This window comes from Carcharodon carcharias, chromosome 1, assembly GCF_017639515.1.
Source record: "Carcharodon carcharias isolate sCarCar2 chromosome 1, sCarCar2.pri, whole genome shotgun sequence".
Taxonomy (NCBI): Eukaryota; Metazoa; Chordata; class Chondrichthyes; order Lamniformes; family Lamnidae; genus Carcharodon; species Carcharodon carcharias.
In genome coordinates, this window is record NC_054467.1 from 121981405 (window position 1) to 122005842 (window position 24438).

Below are 24438 nucleotides of genomic sequence, written 5' to 3' on the forward strand. Positions count from 1 at the left end.
AGTATAAGTCTTAAAATGTGAAATCTTGAAAGGTCATCCTTTCAGCTATTATCTGGGAGTTTAAATTTCCTTTTAAAAATCTTCGGGCTCTATGGAGATTTTAACGACAATCTGTTCTTAAAATGCATCTTCCCTTAATTTTACATTTTTGTAGGCATTTAATACTTTCATTTTCCTTGTGGCCTTAATTGAAAAATCCAAACCTTATTTTGACTACATCATACCCATGCAGCGGGTAGCCAGAGGCTCATCCAATTCTTGTTAAACAGTAGGAAGGATTCTTACTAGAGACGGCTCTTCAGCCTCCGGAGTCGGAGGAGTGCCGTCAGGCATTGTTGGAGGGCTAGGATCATTGACATTGGTCGCATCCCCATCTGTCAGTGCATCAAATGAAGGTAATCCATCTTCATCTATTGGGATGCTGTCCAGTGTCTCCGTTAAAGCAGCCAACAAGTTAGCCTCATTTTCTTCATCCATCTTCTGCCAAAAAAGAAAGGATCCTTTAACAGTTTATCACATGGCTCACGACAGGAACATAACCTTTTACGAAAATTGCATTTTGCTCAGGAAAAAAATTGCAACTCAAAAATATATGGTGAATGACACCACTACTGTACAACATTTTAAACTTTCAGATTTTTTCTTGAAAGTATGCAACTGGAATATATATTTCAACTATCTTAGGTGATAAATTTTAGCTGGCTCAGTATATTGATGTACTCATGCACTGCACCAGACCATGACATTGACCTCTTATTCTCCCCATTGGGAGATGCTCAGACCAGGAACTAAGTATGAGAGTTAAATCTGGCAGAATTGCTTCATGACAATAAGTGTTAACATGCTAATATTTAACATAAACCTCTTAATTGATTGACCATCCTTCAAAGTAACCACTTATTTAGCATTTTCATCGTATCTTTTTTTACAAATGCAGTAATTAGACAAAAGTAACGTGCATTTTTCATATACTAAAGTCAGTGAGGTCCTCCTTTAAATATACACATCAGAGTCCTATGACATCTTTGGGTCCTGACAACAATTTAAACCCTGGCTGAGCATGTGGCTTTCCTGCCTGGTAAGCTGAAGCTTCTTTGTGGAGCAAGGTGGAGCAGAATATTCCTCCAAGCCAGTCAAGGAAAGTTTAAGTCTCTCATGATGTGTAATTCCTAGCTTATCTATCCTGGAATCCCAGTCTCCAGGCCATAACCATCTCCAACAAGATGGAATCTAACCATCTCCTCTTGACACTCAATGACATTACCATCGTTGAACCCTCCCCCCATCTCTATCAACATCCTGGGGGTTACTAAACATTGGCAGGTAAAATAAAGGAAAATCCAAAGTTATTTTACAAGTACATTAATAGTAAATGGATAACTAGGGAAAGAGTAGGGCCCATTAAGGACCATAGTGGTAATTTGTGTGTAGAGCTGGAAGATGTAGGTAGGGTTCTAAATGAATACTTTGTGTCAGTGTTCACAAGTGAGAGGGACAACATGGGTGTGGAAATCAGGCAGAAGGACTGTGATATAATTGAAGAAATTAGCATAGAAAGGGAGGAGGTTCTAAGTGGTCTGGCAGGCTTAAAAGTAGATAAATCTCCAGGCCCAGATGAAATGTATCCCAGGCTGTTGAGTGAGGCAAGGGAGGAGATAGCAGAGGTGCCGGCAATAATTTTCAATACCTCTCTGGCCACAGGAGAGGTGCCAGAGTACTGGAGGACAGCCAATGTGGTACCGTTATTCAAGAAGGGAAGAAGGCATAAATTGGGGAACTACAGGCCAGTCAGTCTAACCTCAGTGGTGGGGAAACTATTGGAAGCAATTCTGAAGGACTGAATTAATCTACACTTGGAGAGGCAGGGATTAATCAAGGACAGTCAGCATGGTTTTGTTAAGGGGAAGTCATATCTGACCAATTTGATTGAATTTTTAGAAGACTGTAGATGAGGGCAATGCATTTGACATAGTCTTCTTGGATTTCAGCAAGGCTTTTGATAAGGTCCCACATGGGAGACTGATAACGAAGGTAAGAGCCCATGGGATCTAAGGCAATTTGGCAAATTGGATCCAGAATTGGCTGGGTGGCAGGAAACAGAGGGTGATTGTTGAGGGGTGTCTTTGTGACTGGATGCCTGTGTCCAGTGGAGTTCCACAGGTTTCAGTGTTGGGTCCCTTGCTGTTTGTGGTATATATAAATGATTTAGACTTGAACGTAGGAGGGTTGATTAGTAAGTTCGCAGATGACATCAAAATTGGTGGGCTGGTAAATAGTGAGGAGGATAGCCTTAGATTACAGGAGGATATAGACGGGCTGGTCAGATGGGCTGATCAGCGGCAAATGGAATTTAATCTGGATAAATGTGAGGTGATGCTCTTGGGCAGGATCAACAAAGCACGGGAATACACGATGAATGGCAGGACCCTGGGAAGTACTTAGGATCAGGGGGATCTTGGTGTGCATGTCCACCGGTCCCTTAAGGTAGCGGGAGAGGTAGATAACGTCGTTAAGAAGGCATATGAGATACTTGCCTTTATTAGCCGAGGCATAGAATATAAGAGCAGGGAGGTTATGCTGGAATTGTATAAAATGCTAGTTAGGCCACAGCTAGAGTATTGCGTGGAGTTCTGGAATCCGCATTATAGGAAGGATGTGATTGCACTAGAGAGAGTGCAGAGGAGATTTACCAGGATGTTGCCTGGGCTGGAGAGTTTTAGCTATGAGGAGAGATTGGATAGACTGGGGATATTTTCCCTGGAACAGAGAAGATTGAAGGGGGACATGATTAAGGTGTATAAAATTATGAGGGGAATAGATAGGGCAGACAGGAAGGAACTTTTCCCCTTGGTGGAGGGATCAATAACAGGGGCATAGATTTAAGGTAAGGGGCAGGAGGTTTAGAGGGGATGTGAGGAAGAATTTTCTCACCCAGAAGGTGGCAGGAATCTGGATCTCACTGCCTGAAAGGGTGATTGAGGCAGAAACCCTCATAACATTTAAGAAGTATTTGGATGTGCACTTGTGATTCCATGGCATACAAAGCTATGGGCCTAGTGCTGGAAAATGGGATTAGAATAGTTAGGTACTTGTTTGACCGGCGCAGATTTGATGTGCTGAAGGGCCTTTTCTGTGCTGTAGACCTCTATGACTATTGACCAGAAACTGGACTGGACCAGCCATATAAATACTGTAGCTACAAGAGCAGGTCAGAGGCTTGGAATTCTGCAGCGGGTAACTTACCTCCTGACTCGCCAGAACCTGTTCACCATCTACAAGGCACAAATCAGGAGTATGATGGAATGTTCTCCACTTGCCTGGGTGAGTACAAGAGGCTTGACACTATCCAAGATAAAGCAGCCCACTTGGTTGGCACCCAATCCAGCACCTCAAACATTCACTCCCTCCATTACAGATGCACAGTGGCAGCAGTGTGTACCATCTACAAGATACACTGCAGCAATCATCAAGATTCCTTTGACAGTACCTTCCAAACCAGCGACCTCCACCACCTAGAAGGATAAGGGCAGCAGACCAATGGAACATCACCAACTGCAAGTTCTCCTCAAAGTCATTAACAACATTGCTGTTCCTTCATTGTCACTTGGTCAAAACCCTAGAACTCCCTCTCTAACAGCACAATGGGTGTACCTTCTCAAGGGCAATTAGGGATGGACAAAAACTGCTGGCCTAGCCAGAGACACCCACATCCCAAGATGGAATATATTTTTAAAAACTTATTTGAGGACTGACTGCTACTTCATGCTAGTTTTCCAGCTGGAATGGGAGTGGGGGGTGGTGGGCAGTGATAGTTAGCCACTAGTTAAATATGCAGTGGCCTCATTCAGCCATAGAGAGGCAAGAATTTAATAACTGAAATGCATTATCAGTTAAAAATACCACATCTTGACATTTCTAGACTCCATTGCATAGATTCTCTGATTCAGTTCGACCAAATTACAGGTGAAAATCAAATCAAAATCAAATTATTTGGTCATTTATCTCTTTGCTGTTTGAAAATCAAGTGGATTCTATGACTAGTAGGCAATCTAGTCTGTCAGATCACTGCCCAGCTGGTGAAGATAAAATTATACCCAAAGTATCTTTTGAAAGTATTTACTTAATTTAAACGTCAATAATTCAAAACTTTACAAAAGAACAATGCATGTTTCTTTACTTCAAAGGGATTTCTGTAATCAAGTCAGTTGTCTTTCAAGTTGTCCTTGCTTGTATAAATATTTTGTGGCTTTCTAAAAAGATCTTATTTCTTCCATTATCTTGCACATTCATGGTTTAAAACAAATTCCAATTGTTATCTAATCTTAATACACAAATATGTGGTAATCATCTGGACTAGAAATCATAACATGATTTTAATTTTTATCACAATGTAAACATTCAAGCCGGGAGTCTTATTAAGTACATAGGAGAGTATAGGGAGTTCAGAACCGAAATAGACTTGCTAGTCCATCTGACTGGCCCCAAATCAAATCCCTCACAATCACATCCCACCGCGTTCGCCTGTAATGCTTATTTAATTCTCAACTAAATTTTCCTCACAGTATCCACCTCTCTGGGCATTCATCAACCAGTCCATAAGGTAGTCGAATCAAAACTGCCTCCCCACTCTCCTTTGAAATTCAAACCCGTGTCCCTTGGTTGTAGAGTTTCTGGCAATCTCCATCTTATTACTGAGTTCCATTTATCTGCCTCAAGAGTCTTGAATATGTAAAACATATCTTCTCCAGCGTAAACAACTTCAGGTTCTTCAGTCGCTCCTTAGAGTTCATATGGCTGAACCTTGGTATCAGTTTGGTTCCTCTTTACTGCACTGACGCCAATGCCTGGTATTTTTACTATGTACTATAGCCCAGTCATTAGCTTCCAGCTGTGTTGTGAGCAACTGGGCTGTAGAGAAGGCTTTCAACTAAATAGAGCGGGTGAGGGTTCTGGAGACGATACAAAGCAAAAGGATATGGCATCATTGCAGAGCAGCTATTTAGGTAATGATACCCAGAGTGTGACAGGAAGGGGCAGAGTGTACAAACATAAAAAAAGCAGCAGCAAATAGGGTCTAAGGAGGGAAAATGGTAAAAAAGCAAAATTAATGGCTCTTTACTTAAATGCTCATAGCATTTGGAAGAAAATAAATGAATTAACGGCACAAATAGAGGTTAATGGGTACAATCTTACAGCCATTATGGAGACATGGTTACAAGGAGCTCTAAGCAGGGAACTAAATATTCAGGGGTATGTAACTTTTCGAAAAGACAGGCAAGAACAAAAGGGTGATGGGGTAGCTTTGTTGGTACAAGATGGAATAAGTACAACAGCAAGAAATGATCTTGGATCGGAAGAGGTAGAATCCATCTGGGTGGAGATAAGCAATAACAAGAGGAAGAAGTAACTGGTGGGAATAGTCTATAGGCCCCAGAATAGTAGCTATACTGTGGGACAGAGAATTAATCAGGAGATAATGAAGGCATGTAAAGAAGCAGTACATTAATCATGGGTGACATTAATCTTCATGTAGATTGGGAAAATCAAATTGACAGAGGTAGCCACCAGCAAGAATTCATAGAGTGTATTCAGGACAGTTTCCGAGAACAATATGTTGTGGATCCAACCAGGGATTAGGCTATTTTGAATCTGGTAATGTGTAATGTGGCAGATTTAGTAAATGATCTGAACGAAAGATTCCCTAGGAAACATTGACCATAACATGATGGAATTTAACACTCAGTTTGAGAGTGAGAAGCCTGGGTCGGAAACAACTGTGCTAAGCATAAATAAGGGTAATTACAAAGGAATGAGGGTAGAATTGGCTGGAGTTGACTGGGAAAATAGTTTAGCAGAAAAGACGGTTGATGAACAATGGCAGACATTTAAGAAAATAGTTCATGACTCACAACAAAGATATAGTCCAGTGAGGAAGAAGGATTCTAGGTAGGGGATAAACTGACTATGGCTAACCAAGCAAGTTAAGGATAATATCAAATTCAAAGAAAAAAACATACAATGTGGCAAAGAGTTGTGCTAAGCCAGAGGATTGAGAAAGTTTTAAAAGCCAACAAAAGATGACCAAAAAAATAAAGAGGGAAAAAAATAAACTTTGAGGGTAAACTAGCAAATAATATAAAAATGGACAGTAAATTCTACTTTAAATATATAAAAAGGAAGAGAGAGGCCAAAGTGAACATAGACCTCTTACAGAATGAGGCTGGGGGAACAATAATGAGGAACCAGGAAATGGCAGAGGAGTTGAATAAATATTTTGCATCAGTCTTCACGGTAGAAGACACTAACAGCATTCCAAAAATACTTAATAAACAAGGGGCAAAAGGGGGGAGGAAATAAATGCAATAACTATGACTAGTGAAAAAGTACTAGGGAAATTAATGGATCTAAATGCCGATAAGTCCCCTGGACCTGATGGGTTGCATCCTAGGATAGTAAAGGAAGTAGCTACAGAAATAGTGGATGCACTGGTAATAATCTTCTAAGAATCCTTAGGTCCTAGGAAAGTCCAAGGGGATTGGAAAACTGCCAATGTAACACCCTTATTCAAAAAGGGAGGGAGACAAAAAAAAAACAGGTAACTATGGGCCAGTTAGCTTAACATCCATCATTGGGAAAATGTTAGAGTTAAAGGATATAATAGTACAGCATTTAGAAATACATAATATAATCAAGCAGAGTCAGCATGGCTTCATGAAGGGGAAATCATTTTTAACAAATTTATGAGATTTCTTTGAGGAGGTAAAAAGCAAGATAGATAAAGGGGAACCAGAGATTGTAATAAATTTGGATTTCCAAAAGTCGCTTGATAAGGTACTGCACACAAGGCTACTTAATAAGATAAGAGCTCATGGTGTTGGGAGTAGTATATTGGTATGGTTGGAGAATTGGCTAACTAAAAGAAGATAGAGAGTTGGGTTAAGAGGGGCATTTTCAGGATGGCAACCTGTAACAAGTAGAGTGCCACAGGGATCAGTGCTGGGACCACAATTATTTACAATAAATATTAATGCCTTGGGAAGTGAATGTACTATCGCCAAGTTTGTGGATGACACAAAAATAGGTGGGAAGTCATGCATTGAGGTTGACACAAACAGTCTACAGAGGGGTATAGACAGGTTAAGTGAGTAGGCAACAACTTGGTAGATGGAAAGTAATGTGGGAAACTGTGAGGTTATGCACTTTGGCAGGAAGAATAGAGGAGCTGAATATTATTTAAATGGAGAAAGACTGCAAAATGCTGCAGCACAGAGGGATTTGGGGATCCTCAGGCATGAATTACAAAAAGCTAGCATACCAGTTCAGCAGATAATAGGGAAGGCAAATCGAATGTTAGCCTTTATTTCAAAGGGAATGGAGTATCAAAATAGGGAAGTCTTGCTAAAATTACACAAGGCACTAGTTAGACCACACCTAGAATACTGTGAACAGTTTTGCTCCCCTTATGTAAGGAAAGATATACTGGCATTGAAGGCAGCCCAGAGAAGGTTCACTTGGTTGATCCTGGGTATGGAGGGATTTTCTTATGAGGAGAAGTTGAGTAGTTTGGGCCTGTACTCATTGGAGTTTAGAAGGATGAGAAGTGACCTTATTGAAACATATAAGATTCTTAGGGGGCTTGACAGGGTAATGTTGAGAGGTTACTTTTCCTTCTGGGATAGTGTAGGACCAGATGGCATAATCTCAGAGTAAGGGAGTGCCCATTTAAGACAGAGTTGAGGAGCAATTTCTTCTCTGAGAAGGAAGTGGAATCTGTGGAATGCTTTACCGCAGAGGGCTGTAAAGGCTGGGTCTTTAAGCATATTCAAGTCTGAGATAGACCAGAAAGGGAATCAAGGGTTATGGGGAAAAGGCAGAAAAGTGGAGCCGAGAATTATCAAATCAGCCATGATCTCACTGAATGGTGGAGCAGATTCGATGATCCGAATGGCCGACGGCTGCTCCTACATCTTATGATCTTATCTAAAACCAAGTTTCTGTTCCTGAACCAAAAAATCTATCATTCCAAGATCATTTTGAAAGTCAACATACAACTCCAGGGCCTTTCTAGCCATGACAAATGCCTCATTAAGCCCTTCTCCTCCACCCCTCCACTATGATCTCAAAGACTAAGAGCGGAATTTAATTTTTTTTTATTCATTCATGGGATGTGATATCGCTGGCTAGGCCGGTTTTTATTGCCCATCCCTAGTTGCCCTTGACAAGGTGGTGGTGAGCTGCCTCTTGAACCGCTGCATGTGGTGTGGTGTAATACAGGCAACAGGGCCTTCTGCAGGATAAAGGAAATTCTGATGCCCCCAGGGCTGGCAGCTCCTCATTGCCAATAGCAGCCCCATGGGAGCAATGGAAGCTGCTGGCAAAGCACACACCAGAGGCCCACAATCAGCAAGGGACCCAGGCCAAAGGTAAGTGGGGGGGGGGGGGGGGGTCTTAGGAAAGGGGTCATTGGCTGGGGTCCAGGGAGGGCAGGTTGGAAGAAAGGGAAGGAATTGGCTTTCAGCCTCCCAACTCCCCCGGTCACCAACCCCCAGCACCCCACCTTCCTGAAGCCAAGTCCCTCAATGAGGCACTGAGTGCCTGACAATGAGGGACCCCCCTCCACCTCAGGCGTCCGCAAGCAAACACAACAGGATATGTTTCTCAGGCTTCCTGCATGGTGACTGCCCTGTCTACTGCATCAATTGCCCACTTAAGGGCCTAAATTGGCATTGGAGCTGGCAGGCCATCCATGAGCCTTTTTATCCCAGACTTAATTGGGGTAGGGGTGGGTAGGTGGTGGGGTGTCCCCCACCTCCAAAACCATCTATGGAGAGAGTATTACATTCCACCCTAAGTTTGAGAAGTTCACATGGTTAATCAAGATCATCAATGCAGCTGCCTCTGTCTGTTCATCCAGCCCAATACCTCACACAATACCTCATCCCAGGATCCCTACTTTTCCTTTTGCCATCTCTCATCCAAATGCACCCCTTTCCTCCAAAACCTATCTTATTCACAGACCCCTCTGCTACTCCATCAATCTTCTCAATCAGCACCTCTCTGCGTTTCCATGCTAGCTGACATCATCACTCCTCATCATCCTCAAGCTTTCTGTGACATTCAATTTTGTTTATCATATCATTTTGTTCCAACTCTTGTCTATCATCCAACTCCACAGAGCTACTCTTGCAATGTTCCATTCCTACCTGTCTGAATGTAGCCAATACCTCACCAGCAAATGGCTTCTCTTTCTGCTTGCACTGTCATTTCTGAGGTGTTTGAAAGATCTCTCCCTCTCTTATCTATATTCTGGTCCTCAGTGAAATAATCTGCAGGTACAGGGTCAGCATTTAAATGCGCACCAGTTCTACCTCTCTCGACTGATTGAATATCTCCCTTCATACAGCTTGTCTAGGATGAGTCTTAACTTCCTACAGGGCAACATCAAGAAACTCCAAATTATCAGCTGCAGTCTCTGTCACAAACTCTATAGGCAGAATTTTCTGCCTGTCAGGTGGGTGGGCCCGACCCAATCTCCAGCGGGCATGGAGCTGATCACTGCCAGCGTAGCGGGCCACACCACCATTTTACGCAGGCGAGCCAATTAAGGCCCGCCCAGCGTGACATCCGGCAGGAAGCGCTATGTGCTCCCTGTGCGGGTTGGGGGGCAGCCCCTGAAATCAAGAGTGCACTCTTTTGCGCATGCGCACGAAAGAGCGCACATCTCCCTGAGGCTAAGTGCTGCCTCAGGGAGATCGCCTGGACTTTGAAAAATATTAAAAATAGAAAAACAAGATTCCCTTACATGTCCCCCTCATGTGACAATGTCACATGAGTTGGGACATGTTCATAATATACAGAATAACTTTATTAAAATTTTTAAAACACTGCATGAAACCTCATCCTGCCGGTGGATGAGGTTTCATGTTTTTTCTAATTCCCGCCAGGGCTCCTGGCCTGCCAGCCGACCTTAAGGTTGGACGGGCAGATCCTTTAATTGGTTAAATGATCCTGTCAGTGGCCTCATTTTACTGAGCCCCCGCCTTCCTGAAAATTTAAATGGGGTGGGATGATGTTGGAGGCTCTGCCCGACGTCATCCCACGTCATTTTACGCATCGACGAGGGGGCCCTGCCCCCTGCTCGCCGACGGGAAAATTCTGCCCTATGTTTTGCCTTGCAGCTGTACTGAAATAATATGGCTTCCACTCCTAAGCATTCATATGTGTATAGGAATGAGCCAAAAATTCACAACAAACATATTTGATTTCACCTGAGAAAAGGAATGGAGATTTTCTAGAATGGGAAGCTTGATAGTTAACAGGTTAAAAACTGAAGTGAGAGCTGTCCAGATAGCACAAAGACATTATAATCTCTTTTTCTAAGGCATATACATCAGATTCATTACTAGTCAATAATCGGTAAGTTGATCTAAGTTGGGATATCCCCCCAGTCCCACAGGGTTGTGCCTTAGGCTCAACCATCTTCAGCTGCTTCATCAATATAATTCTCTGACATAAGGTCAGAAGTGGGTACGTTCACGAATGATTGCACATTCAGATTATGAAGCAGTTCATGTCTGCACACAGCAAGATCTGGACAATATTCAGGCTGAAGCTGTTAAGTGACAAAGTAATATTCACACCACATGAGGGCCAGGCAATCATTATCTCTAACAAGGGAGACACCAGAATCTTATTGTAGCGTCCAGTTATCCCAATAGTGGAATGGCTGGCCTTGTGCAGTCACATGGCAGACAGCCAATTATCTATGCAGAGGCGGAGGCCTGACCAATCATGCAGTGGGGCAGGCAGGTCGTCACTAGTCTTTATCAAATGGGGTCAAAAGTTTGGACGCCATATTTAAATGGCACCCAGACAGGCATCCACTCCCTGCAATCCAGCAGCTTCATTCTATCGTTCTGAAGGTTTCTCTTCCCAGAAGTGCTGCTGCCCCTCCCCCCGCCCCTTCTCTACTGTCTCCCATGGATCCCTGGAACTGCTGCTACCCGCTCATCCCCAACCATTGATTTTGGTCACTTGCAGTCACCCCATTCAAGTAGTGAAGAATGCCCCAGGCGGTGGTCCCATGGTTTAGTGTTGCCTCCTTGCAGGTTCTCCTCCAGGCCATCTGGGAATGGTAGGCAGTCCCATTTCCCAGCAGGAGGCCCTCCTGCCTGACCAAGGCAGTCTGGACAGTAGTCACGGTAAAGATTAGCAGCTGTGTAGTCCACAAGGGAAACTAGGTGCAATGCTGCAAAAGGGTGAATGACCTCCTGTGATCTGCAAGGGTAAATGGCATGATGTAATCACTGAAAGGTGGCATTCATAAGGTCATCAAGCAATGTAAAAGTGCAATGTAAAAGACAGGAGTAATAAAAACTGTGGCCATGATATTAACCATATCTCCTCCCTAAGATAGGTGGGAGAGTGTTGGGAGTGGGAGGTGGGGGTGCTGTATGGGGAGAGTTAAAAATTTTAAAATTGGGATGTGAGCCCCTACCTACCATGTGTACATCAATTACTGTTTATCCAGTGGTGAGTTTTGTGTCATGCAAGTTATCCACTATGAAGGGGCAGGATACTTCAGTACCATATTTAAAGCAGTTTCCCATGGTGCAGTTGGAAGTTGATTTTAATTTAACAGTTTGTGAGAGTTTTCCAGGGTTTGGCAAGCTTAGTAGTAAAAGTGAAGCATAAGGTTTTAGATCAATAAAGTAAGCGCTCCTTGTGGGCCAGGAGGTCCAGGTCCCTTGCTCCTTCCCCCTAGGAATGCTCTCTCCCCTACAAGCCGCAATCTCTCACTCCCTCTATTTCACAAATCCCTTTTTCCCACCAAACTCACGTTTTATCTATCCCGGATGATCTCTCTCACCCCCAGCCAAGAACGGAACTCTCACTCCATCCCTGCTCCCAACTGCTGGGGACCACCCAGACGCGTCCACAGCTGCAGCTTCCTGCTGCTGGTTTTCACACCTTGTAGTCAGCCAGCCTACCCAATTGGGCTGACTACCAGGCAAGAAGTGGAAAGTAAACAATTATAATCAGGCCCTGCCATTAAATTCAGCAGGAACCCCATGTCTTCAGCCTTGGCAGATTTGCCCTGAGCTCCCTGGTACCTTCCCTGTCTTCCCATAAATATCACAGCCAAAGTAAATCACAAAATAATAATTTGCTGTCACAAAGATCGTGGGAAGAATAATTAAGCATTTCTACAGTTCTGAGATCCTATGAAAGAATCAATATGGACTGGAGTTTAATAAAATTGAGAAGACAGCCATATCGATGGTATACGAGCAATTCAAAAAGAACTAGAAAGGAATGTTCAGAAGAACGGTTAGCTAAAATGTATCAATTAGAATAGAAAAACATGAAAGACTGTGATACAAAGACAGAAGTTTAGAGGGTATGAGTAACAGATGATTATCTACAATGTTTTACTATATTCTGCCCAAGAGCATAACAAAGGTGCTCAAAGACCCTTAGATGGGAGCTATTTTTATGTTTTCTGCATCTTGGGTTTTATAAAGATTTAAGAGATGTTTGTGGTCAAGGCACTTGAAACAAAAGATGAGATCAAATTTCTTAAGAGAGTTTTACGGAAGTGTGAATTCCATTTGAGGTCAGAGGAGATAATAAGACCAAAAATGTTGATAGATCAAAAAGACTAAGGGCAGAATCATCAAAAGCAAGAGGTGCCTGTTTTTGGTTTGATTTGTGAGAGACATGAAGAAACAATTTCTTTGAAGAATTGAAAGAAACAAAATTTTCACTGACTTGCAGAAGGTCATGAAGAAGATTACCCATTGTAACATGAGAGGACTACTAGTAATAAGGGTGGAGCGCATCAATCAGAAGTAAGTTGATGAATGGGTAATAAAATCATAATAACAGATTATTTTTAAATTTCCTCATCTTTTTGAATTGTTCTTTTGCTTTCTAATATGCCTTCAAAACCATCCAAAAATATATAAAACAAAATATGAAGTCCCTTTAATAACCACAGTGAAGATAAGACTGATAAAAGTACACAATTACATTTTTTCCTTCCTTGTGATGTTAAGACCGAATCTGATTGATTACTTTGTACCTTTCCCCTGTAAATAATGTTGTGCAAATACAATGTACTAGCAAAATGTCATTCCTCTTCCCCAGTGACGTACACCTATAGATTTGGCACAAACAGGGTCAAAATAGGTAGTTAATTAATCGTAGCTTTATCTATTTGACCTTTGTAATGTAAGACATGAAGCAGTGCAGAAAAATGCAAACAATGATCAGTCTCACTTACTGCCTCATGCTTTAAAACTGCCCAGTTTGCACTTCAAAGTTATATACAATTTAACATGTTAACTAAAAATAAAGAAAATGTGGTATTATCTTATTAAATTATATTACATGGTATGGAGATGAGAATGCTGTCATAGGCAATCTCCCCAATGTCAATACTGGAGATGCTTAGCATACCGACTTCAACTGAGAAGGAGTTGGTCATTACCAGACCTTGGCAGTCAGTTCTCACTTGTCAATGTTTGTTGCCCATAAACTACTGAAATCAAATTTTCACCAATTCAAAGATCTGGACTATGAGTAACCACAACCCCATGGAGCATAGGTAATTTAGCTGTAATGAATAAAAAGCGGATTTGTGAGCTGTCAACTGGTGAGGTCTAGTTACAAGTCTGCCCTGCTTGACATGATGGTAAGCATCACTATAAAGCACAGTGCCTCAGCTAGTCATCTGATTACCTACTGCTGACCAGCTTGTTCCTTTGAAGCTTCATTCCTTATTTTTGAAGTTCCATGCTTGCTATTGAGACTGGGATTATATAGTTTTCAACCTGATTTACATCGGTTGCTGCCTCATATTGGTAATATTACAGTTCTATGATACCAAGTGGTGTTCCACAGGGCTTGGTGTTGGGACCCTTGCTGTTTGTGTTATATATTAATGATTTGGACGTGAATGCTGGGGGCATGATTGGGAAATTTGCAGATGACACGAAGATTGGCCGAGTAGTGGATGGTGTTGAGGATAGCCATAATCTCATAAACGATATAGATGGGTTGATGGAGTGGGTGGTAAAGTGGCAGATGGATTTTAACATAGAGAAGTGTGAGGTCATATACTTAGGGAGGTCAGACAGTTCAGGGATTACAAAATAAATGGGAATATACTAAGAGGGGTAGATGAAGTGAGAGATCTTGACGTACAAGTACACAGGTCCCTGAAGGCAGCAGTTCAAGTAGACAAGGTTGTAAAGAAGGCATATGGAATGCTCCTTCATTGGCAGAGGTATAGAATATAAAAGTAAGGATATAATGTTGGAATTGTATAAAACACTGGTGAGGCCACAACTGGAGTATTGAGTGCAGTTCTGGTCGCCACATTACAGGAAGGATGTAATAGCTCTGGAGAGAGTGCAGAGGAGGTTTACAAGAATGTTGCCAGGGCTAGGAAAGTGTAGCTACGAGGAGAGATTGGATAGGTTGGGGTTATTTTCTTTAAAACAAAGAAGGCTGAGAGGTGACTTGATTGAGGTGTACACAATTATGAGGGGAATAGATAGAGTGGACAGGATAAAATTGTTTCCCTTGATGGAGAATTCTAGAACCAGGGGATGTAGATTCAAGAGAAGTGGCAGAAGGTGTAGGGGGGACATGAGGAAGAACTTTTTTATGCAGAGGGTAGTGAGTGTAGGGAATTCGCTGCCCAAGTTGGTGGTAGAGGCAGAAACTTTAAACTCTTTTAAAAAGAACCTGGATCTGCAACTAAAGCGCTGTAAGCTGCAGGGCAATGGGCCGGGTGCAGGAAGGTGGGATTAGAAAGGGCACCTGGGTGTCCTGGGGCTGGCATGGACAAGATGGGCCGAATGGCTTCCTTCTGTGCTGTAACTTTTCTATGGTTCTATGGTTCAACGACAGCAGTCTGAACATTGATAAAGGAAGTTTTGTTTTAATACTTATTAATTGGAAATGGATGTCACTGACAAGGCCTACATTTATTACCCATCCCTGGTGATTCACCACCTCCTTCTCAAATCCCCTTGAAAAGGAGGTGTTGAATCACCTTCTTGAACCTCTGCAGTCTGTGTGGATTATAGTTTTTCATAGTGATTGTGGGATCATTAACAGGGAAGGGGTGGGAAGGCTGTTCTCCACTGAAAATATCCCTGAAGCTGCCATAAGCTTCATGGTTGACTCCAGTCCTGTTAAGTTGTTCTACAATGCCCTGTACTCACATCTAATAGCCCCATCCACACAACTTTCTATCTGCAAAACACTGTTCAAAACATTCCCCAGTACTCACACAAATGTTTGACTCTTTTCAATACAATTTTAATGGCGAAACTGGTGGGCAGTAGATTCCCAGATTATTCAGCCTTTGGCCTTCCTGCAGACTGCTGCATGAGAGTCACAAGTGGCAGAGGTCCTAATCTTGGAAACAATATTTCGTGCATCTACATCCTTGAGCTTCTATGAATAATTACTTCTCTGCCTAGCTTCAACATACTGGAAGATTGATAGGAAAAAGCAGTGATATAGGATAATGAGAGTTCTCCCTCACTGCCCAGTCCACCATTTATCCCTCAACTATCTTGTTCGTGGGAGATTGCTGTATGCAAACTGACTGTCACATTTCATTCATTATAACAATGGCTATAAAGTCTTTGGGACACCCTGGTTCATGAAAAGTGCTATATAAATGCAAATCATTCTTGTCTTTTTTTTGCTGCCTTGAGATTTTCTTCCATGGGAAAAATCCCCCCCCCCCCCGTTGGGTGGAAGTGCGGGAGTGGGCACACCTCCAATCGGCTCCCCAGATTGGGGGCACGCCGCCATTTTATATGGGCAAGGCATGAAGCAGGGGCATAGTTCAGGTAACCACAGGTTGGGTTGCTAATGCCATCACAAAACACTCCATCCATCTGATCTAGTTCCTTCAACTTAAATGGCACCATATCTGCCATAAAATGGACAGAATCAGGTAACCACCACAGCACATATAGTGGAGACAGTTCCAAGAGAAAGGGGGCTTACCTTGATCCATCACAAAGAGATGCCATACCACAAAAATCTCAAAGAGCCTCGATTAAAATACCAGCCATCTACCATACATAGCCTTTCCAGTAGAAGAAGCAGCATAGTGTTAGAAAGGCACATATTATATATATTTACCAATGGGAAGAACTCAAGCAAGAGCATTAAACTTACATATACTGGTCACAAATATGGAAATAACTTGGTTGCACTTAATGTCAACTTGTTTAAAGTGCTTAGGAAATTTTTTTTGTGTAGCACTGCGCAGACTATGTCAATTCCTCAGGGGAAGGTAGTACTATGTACCCACTACCTGTACTGCTAAATGAAAGTGCAGTTTTCTTCAATTATATCAATGGCATGTGGGTTGCACAGGTCACGGCCTGGAGTGCTGTCCTTCCCCAGGAAATCCACGTAAGTCTGCAGAGGACTACACAAACAAATTTCTCCCCCCTTATTTCTGATAGTAGCAGGATAGCAAGAGATGAACATCAATCATATGGGGTGCAGAGGATAATGTTGGTAAAAGTATTTCAGACCACTTGGTTTTGTAAATGTACACTAGAGAATTTGTTAAAAGCTCAAATCAGCTGTTTAGCTGAATGTCAGTATGAGCAAATAGTGCAAATGTTTTCTTGGCAGTACAGATGTTTCTGCAGTGACATCCTCTTGGTCAGTGTCTGTATCCTGCTCTGGCCTCAGTTGCAAGTTATTCTCCTCCTCAATGGTAAGGTCTCTTTTATTACAGTATGCTACAGATAGCGACCATCATCACGTGCACTTAGGTGTTCCGAGTTGTCATTGTACATGGAACACTGCTTCAAGGTCCCGATGATATGCCATATAATGATCCTGGTAGATACATAGGTCTCATTATATCCACACTCTGCTTCTCTCTATAGCTGCTGCTAGCACAAGTGGCAGAGCCAGTTGAAGAGGTTAACGTTATCCTTCAAGGAATGATCCTTGCAATCGGCCTTTGCTTTCAAAATCAGTGTGGCACAGTTTGCTTTAAAACAAAAGCATCCTAATAATGCCAGCTATCTCCCTGGCGTGGCTTCTTTTATCTTCCACCATTTTGAACCTGTGCTTGGCGTAGTTAAAAACCCTAAATTATTTGAAAACTTAACTTGAACAAAAATGATACTTTCCCTTTAAGAGCCCCCTTCCTGACATTCAAGAATTCAGCATATCTGATTACCTGCTTTCAATGGGTGGAATTAATACACTGAGGCATACCCAAAATTTGTAAAATCCATGACTTAATTTCAGTCCTCTTAGTGCATGCACAACAAAGGAGTCATATGTTCTGTATGTATGCATCAGTAGGAAGGCTGCTTGGAAAACTGCAGGGTGGGCAATTGGATAAAGTTCCCAGTGGAGAGTCTGAGACAGAATTTCCAATTTCCTCTCAAACCATCAATGTAGGTGGCAGTGTCAGAAAATCTATCCCTTTGTGATTTTAATGACTTTAGTTTCAATTTAAAAAAAACTAAAAATATAGTTGTATACTTTTAAAAAAATTAATATACTTTTTAAAAATTTTCTCAGACTTGCTTGACATACCACAAAATGAATATTAGGTGAAATTAGGTGTTTGTTATCTGTGACTGAATTGTCCCGAAGTTTTAAGACACAGTTGCTTTTCTTTGATCATCAATCTGTTCCTATTGTATTTGGTAATTCACACGTGTGTTTCTGAATCCGAAGAATATTTATCCAGCGTCAGCATCACTTCTAGCTCTCTCTGACTTTTCAACTAGCCACATTAAATTGTTATGTACTCAGGTTTTATACAAGATGGTAAATTTTATTAGGCTCCAACTACCTACAGCCAGTGCATATTAGAAAATTGTGGGCATGCTGACCACAGTTTTTTATCCACTCAAATTTACCATGAGGTATTTTTCTTAGGTACAGATACTCAAAGCACTCTTCCAGCCAAAACCTTGCTCCCTAGAGTATGCTTTTACTTGAGGTAATTTATAGTGCACCCAGAGAACAAACATTCTTAACTGCATTTAACCTAGAGGTTATATTATGTCCCCTCATGTCAATTCCCTCAAATTCAGAAGATGGTAGAATAAATGATTTACTAGTCTATGATTTAGGCTATAAGCTGTCAAATAGATTTATTAACTAAAGGTAAGTAAATGGAAGCAAGGACAGGCTGTAGGCTTAAAGTAATTTTAGGCTTAACTATTCATCCTTGGATGATATATAGCTGCAGTCATAATTAATGGACAAGGGATGAATACTTGTGAATAAAGGACAACAAAAGAAAATAAGAAATGCAGGGAGAACTATTTTACTAAAAGGGCAGTAAGTATATGGAACAGATTACTGGCATGGGTTACAGAACAAGAAATCTTAATGGATTTCAAAAAGTAACTCTGTAGTTTCTTCTCAACAAATGGTTTCAGGTTTATTAGAAATGTAGCAAGGGAATATTGCCACTCGGTGGGCTAGATTGAAGATTTTGTCCTTTCTGATACTGTTATTTTGTTACTATGACAAAGTCACACTTAATGTAAACTGCATCATAAACAGGACTGAATACTAGGACCTACATTTTTGAAGTTCCAATCCACTTGCAGCAGGAGAGGCCAATAGTGTGACGGGAACCTGGAGGTTTCATCAGCGTGTTTGTCGGTGGCTTTTTAACTCAGCAACTGTATTTGCATTTGGTTTAGCAATTTAATTAGAGCAGAAAGGAGTGATGACGACCCGCAGGAGTTTGTGTCAGCCAAGTTCAGAATGGAAGCCAAATCTGATCCAGCATCATGACAGAGTGAGGGTCAACATGCAAAGGTTGCAACACAGTTCTCAGAAGCATTTCTGCACATCATGCTATGGGCTGTAAGGGCTTGCAAGGAGATTCTTTTCCCTGTGGATAGGTAAAAGGAACCTGCCACAGGGAATGAGCAGGCATGATTAGAAATTTTCAAGGAGGTCAGCAACAGGATTTGGGTGCTTTGCCCCTGGGTAGTGTTGCAAGAGTTTCAATAGCTTGCCCAGGGTGAAAAAGGCACATCCTCACATCGCCATCTGATAAGCCACCACTGATATTCACCTTCATCTTATTACAATAACATATTCATCCCTCACAGTGACCCTCCACAAATGCTCCCCTCCAACCTCTTGAAATATTCCACTGCTCACCTGCACTTGTCTCTTCTTTTGCTCTTTATAAGTGACAACAGGACAGAACAGCTGGGAGAGACAGAGAACCAGTGACATTTGTGGAGGAGGTGGCCATGGAGATAAGCTGGCTTCTAGAATGCTTAACCAATGGAAATTGAGAGATGGGAATCTGCCAGCAAGATAGTGACAGAATTAAATACAGCAGGGCTCCATGGGAGGCAACATTCACTGAAATGCCAGCAGTCACTGAAATATGATGATGGGTACAATGATGACTTAGAGATCTCTCCCTTGGGCCAGACTTTTGCTCCTGAGATGGGAAGCGTGAGTTGAAAAATTTCCTGACTCACTGCACCTGCCTCAGGAGAAACTCTATCAAATGGTGGGATCTTCATTCCAGGGGGACGGTGTGGAATGGAGTTGGGCCCGCTGCCCCCAGACACACAGACCGGAGGCGGTCACAGGGGCTGCCGTGTGCTGAGGCAGACTTTTTAAAAGGCCTGCCTTGGTTCTCTGGGACTTCGTCCCAGTTGTTTTGTTAAACATTAGGCTCTCTAGCCGTCACCCATCACACCTCATGTCCCATCCATGCCAACTCAATCCCCCCCTTCCTGCCCCTAATGGGGCCTCATACCTCAGGCTCTGTATCTGAATGTGCACAGTATTCATAACAAAATGGAAGAATTGATTACACAAATAGGAATAAACATGTATGACCTGAGGGCCATTTCAGAGATGTGTTTGCAAGGTGACCAAGGCTGGGATCTAAAAATTCAAGGATATTAGACATTCCAGAAGAACAGAAAGCCAGGAAAAGGTGGTGAGGTAACTCTGTTAACTGGGGATAACATTAACACAGTAGTGAGAGATGACCTTAGTTCAGAAGATCGAGATGTAGAATCAGTTAGGGTAGAGATAAGAAATGACAAAGGTAAGAAGTCACTTGTGGAGTAGTTTATAAGCCCCCTAACAGAAGGTGCACTGTAAGACAGATAAAAAAGAAGTAATGGGGGGCTTGTCAGAAAGGTAAAGCAATAATTAAAGGTGTTGTTAATTTTTGGATAAATCAGATTTGCAAAGGTAGCCTGGAAGATGAGTTCATAAAGTGTATTTGGGACAATTTCTTAAAGCAGCACATTCTATTGCCAACCAGGTAGCAGGCTATTTTAAACCTGATAATGCACGCAATGAAACAGAAGTAATTGTTGACCTTATAGTAAAAGATCCTCCAGGGAACGGTGATCTTAACATGATAAAATTTCACTGTCAGTTTGAGGGTGAGAAGTGTGCGTCTAAGTGTCTTAAACTTAAATAAATGTAATTACTAGGGTATGAAGAACAAATCGGCAAAAGTGAACTGGAAAAATAGATTAAATGGTAGGACAGTAGAGGAGCAGTAGCAGACAGTTAAGGAGATATTTCATAACTCTCAGCAAAGATATATTCAATTAAGAAAGAAAGGCCCACCGAGAAGGATGCACTATCCGTGGCTAACTAAAGAAGTGAAGGCTTGTATTCAATTGAAAGAAAAAGGGTACACTACTGCAAAGGTTAGTGATAGGTCAGAGGTTTGACAGATGTTAGAAACCAGTAGAGAATGACTAAAAAAAGGGAGAGAGCAGTTAGAGTATGAGGGAGAGCTATCTAGAAATATACAAACAGATAGTAAGAGTTTCTACAAGTATTTAAAAAGGAAAAGCTTAACTAAAGTGAGCATTTGTCCATTTGAGACTGAACCTGGAGAATTAATAATGGGATACAAGGAGATGGCAGAAGCATTGAACATGTATTCTGTTGTGTCTGTCTTCATTGTAGAAGACACAAAAACATCCCAAGAATAGTTGAAAATCAAGAGGCAAAAGGGAGGGAGGAATTTAAAACAATCACAATCACTAGGGAAAAGGGATTGAGAAAGCTATTATAACTAAAGGCCAACAGGTCCCCTGGACCTGATGGCCTGCATTCTAGGGCCTTAAACAAAAGTGGCTCCAGAGATAATAGGTGCATTGATCATGGTCTTCCAAAAATTCCTTGATTTTGGAAAGGTCCTGACCAATTTGAAAAACACAGATGTGACACCTCCATTAAAGAGAGAAGGGAGACATAAAGCAGGAAACTATAGGCCAGTTAGCCTAACATCTAGTGTATGAAAAATGCTAGAACCCATTATTAAGGAGGCAATAGCAGGACATTTAGAAAATCATAATAAAATTGGGCACTGTCAACATGGTTTTGTAAAAGGGAAATCATGCTTGACTAATTTATTAGAGTTTTTTGAGGAAGTAACAAGCACAGTAAATAAAGGGGAACTTGTAGATATGGTGTATTTGGATTTTCAAAAGGCATTCAATAAGGTGCCATACCAAGGGTTACTGCACAAAATAAGAGCTCGTGGCGTAGGGTTAACATTTTAGTATCGATAGAGGATTGGTTAGCTAACAGGAAGCAGAGGGTAGGGATAGTTTGGTCATTTTCAGGTTGGCAAGCTATAACAAGTGAGTGCCATAGAGATCAGTTCTAGGGTCTCAACTATTTACAATCTATATCAATTGGATGAAAGGACCAAATGTGTGGTAGCTGATAACACCAAGATAGGTAGGAAAGTAGATTGTCAAGAGGACATAAAGAGTCTACAAAGGGATATAGATAGGTTAAGTGAGTGGGCAAAAATTTGGCAGTTGGAGTATAATGTGGGAAAATGTGAACTTGTCCACTTTGGCAGGAAAAATAGAAAAGCAGTATATTATTTGAATGGAGAGAGATTGCAGAACTCTACAGTGCAGAGGGATCTGGGTGTCCTGGTACATGAATCACAAAAAGTTAGTATGCAGATTCGTCAAGGTAAATGGGATGTTCACACTTATTGCAAGGGGAATCAAGTATAAAAGTGGGCAAGTTTTACTGCAGCTGTATAGGACCTTAGTGAGACCACATCTGGAGAACTATGTACAAATTTGGTCACCTTAGTTAAGAAAGGATATAATTGCATTAGAATCAGTTCAGAGAAGGTTCATTCGACTGATTCCTGGTATGAAGGGGTTAGTTTATGAGGAAAGGTTGAGCAGTTTGGGCCTATTCCCATTAGAGTTTAGAAGAATGAGAGCTGATCTTATTGAAACAGAGGAAGCACTACCACAAATCATGCATACCCTATAATAGCTCAGATACATACACCTCATGTAAACACCATGAAGACTAGCACCTTGTCTTGTTTTCTCTGTCCTTTGTTTTCACTAGAACTGTTTTTGAACCTTTCCACTCCACAGTTTAGTTGCTGGGCATATCAAAATTCATGAGCTTTTCATCCATGTTGCTGATATGATTTAATGGGTAGTAGTGATTTTGCCATTGTCTGGTGATGTATCGCTGGAAACTGTTCATTTTGGCATCTGGGCTTTTTGGTAGTCATAAGTAGCCTTACTCTTCTGCTGCAATACTAGACTGTTTTGTTCCATAAAATAACTACACAAACTGATTGTTGGTCCGAAATCTTTGCTGCACTCATTGTTTGATTTGGCCTACTTAAGTGCGTATATATGCATTGCACGTCCAGTGACGATGTAACCATTCTGACAATTTTCAAGGGCCCATTCTGATACATGCTTCTCAAGATCAGGCCAGTTGCTGGTCCATGATCTGATGGAGCATTTAGTCTTAGGCACCTTCTTCAGGGCGAATTCCTTCTTCCATTCTCACACCAGTTTTTCATTGACACTGAATTTCCTTGCTGCATTAGATAAGTTGGCATATGTTACAACTTTTAGCTTGAAAGCAGCTTTGTACTCCATTCTTTTTGCTAGAGGACTCATTTCTGTTTGTCATTTACCAAGCCATATGTGGTCTGTTCTGTTGGGCGTTTCTTAAACTCCCACATATCATCTTCACATTGCCTGCTTGATCCCACGTGCTGGCTTACAATATAAGTAAAGTAAAACATGCATTTCTGGGGTGAAAAATTGAGGTCAACTTCTAAGGCAAGTACTGCATTTTGTAGCTGAAAAGGTGGGCGGGGTCAACTTATACATTGGGTATAAGAGAAAGCATGATTTTTGGCATTGCAAAAAATGGGGTCATCTTATAGCCCAGGTCAACTAATATGCTGTAAATGTAGGAAAAGCAATATATCCAAACACTTCTTTAAAAATTCAATTTGTTTTTACCATTGAAGTGCAATACAACACAGACATTATTATAAAACAAAATGCCACTTTAGTGTAGTTTAGCCTTAGAGGGTATGCAAATGCAAATTTGCAACAAGATGCCCAGCACTGCACTTTATGATTCTATAGGATTTGTTTCCTACCCATTGAGTTTTTGTGCAAACACAATACAAAGAGGGCAACATTCGATAGCATGTAAATGTCCACCGACAGACCATGATTAGCACATGTCCATTTTATCTGATACAGGCAGCAGGCTAAATTCATGTGTTTTGTAATTTGCATGATTGCTGTGTGCTATTGAGTGGCTGCATGCCTCAGCAGGGGACCGAAGTTCACGCAAGGCTGTCTCCACTTAGAGCTAGCCTCTATTACTAAAAGCCAGCCTGCACCTCTTAAAGGAGAGGTGCAGTCTGGCTGGAGAAGTTGCTACAACGGGTTGTGGAAGATTCTGAGTGGGAAGAAAAGTGAATTATGAATGAACAGGGGAGAGACTGTGCTCCAAGATTCTGTGGCACAGCACTGGACACCTTGGTGGACAGTTGAAGAGGAGGAGAGATCTGATGTATCCACAGGGGGCCAGGATGGCCTCCAGACAAACTTTGTGAACATAGTCAATGTCAGGAGTCAAGTCCTGAGGACATGGATGTAGTGCATAAAGTTCAATGACCTTACACAGGTGGTCAAGGTCAGTGAATACATCTTCACATGCCGTATCCCACCGACTACATGACTAGCATGGCACAATTATCAATGCATCCTAATCCCTCAATTACCAACAATCCTTATCAATCAAGACTCACATCTAATATTCATAGTTTGATCTCACCATCACGCACTTAACACCACTGCAAGTCTCACACCCACATCTCACTGCTTGCACACAATGCCAACTATTCAACCATGTTAAGCAAATCTGAACAGCTTGCAGAACTGACATGTGGCCCTCTCGCCTGCAAGACATGTTGGCACATGACCAGAGGCAGCAGAAGCTGCATGTCCTTTCCCATGGAGATGACATTGGTGACCATCACTGAAGTGGCCATTGCTAACGCTTTGGCCAGTAACACGGCTGAAACTATTGAAAGTGATGTATCTA

At 41.8% G+C, this 24438-nt stretch overlaps 1 protein-coding gene across 2 annotated transcripts in view; it reads right to left on the minus strand.

Annotated features, from left to right (window-relative positions):
- Positions 1-24438, minus strand: part of ppargc1a (peroxisome proliferator-activated receptor gamma, coactivator 1 alpha) — a 172050-nt gene that overhangs the window by 93703 nt on the left and 53909 nt on the right. For both annotated transcript variants that reach the window (XM_041193716.1, XM_041193725.1), the window contains exon 3: positions 286-480. In XM_041193716.1, coding sequence (XP_041049650.1) covers positions 286-480 — 195 coding nt within the window. The remainder of the gene's footprint in view (positions 1-285; positions 481-24438) is intronic.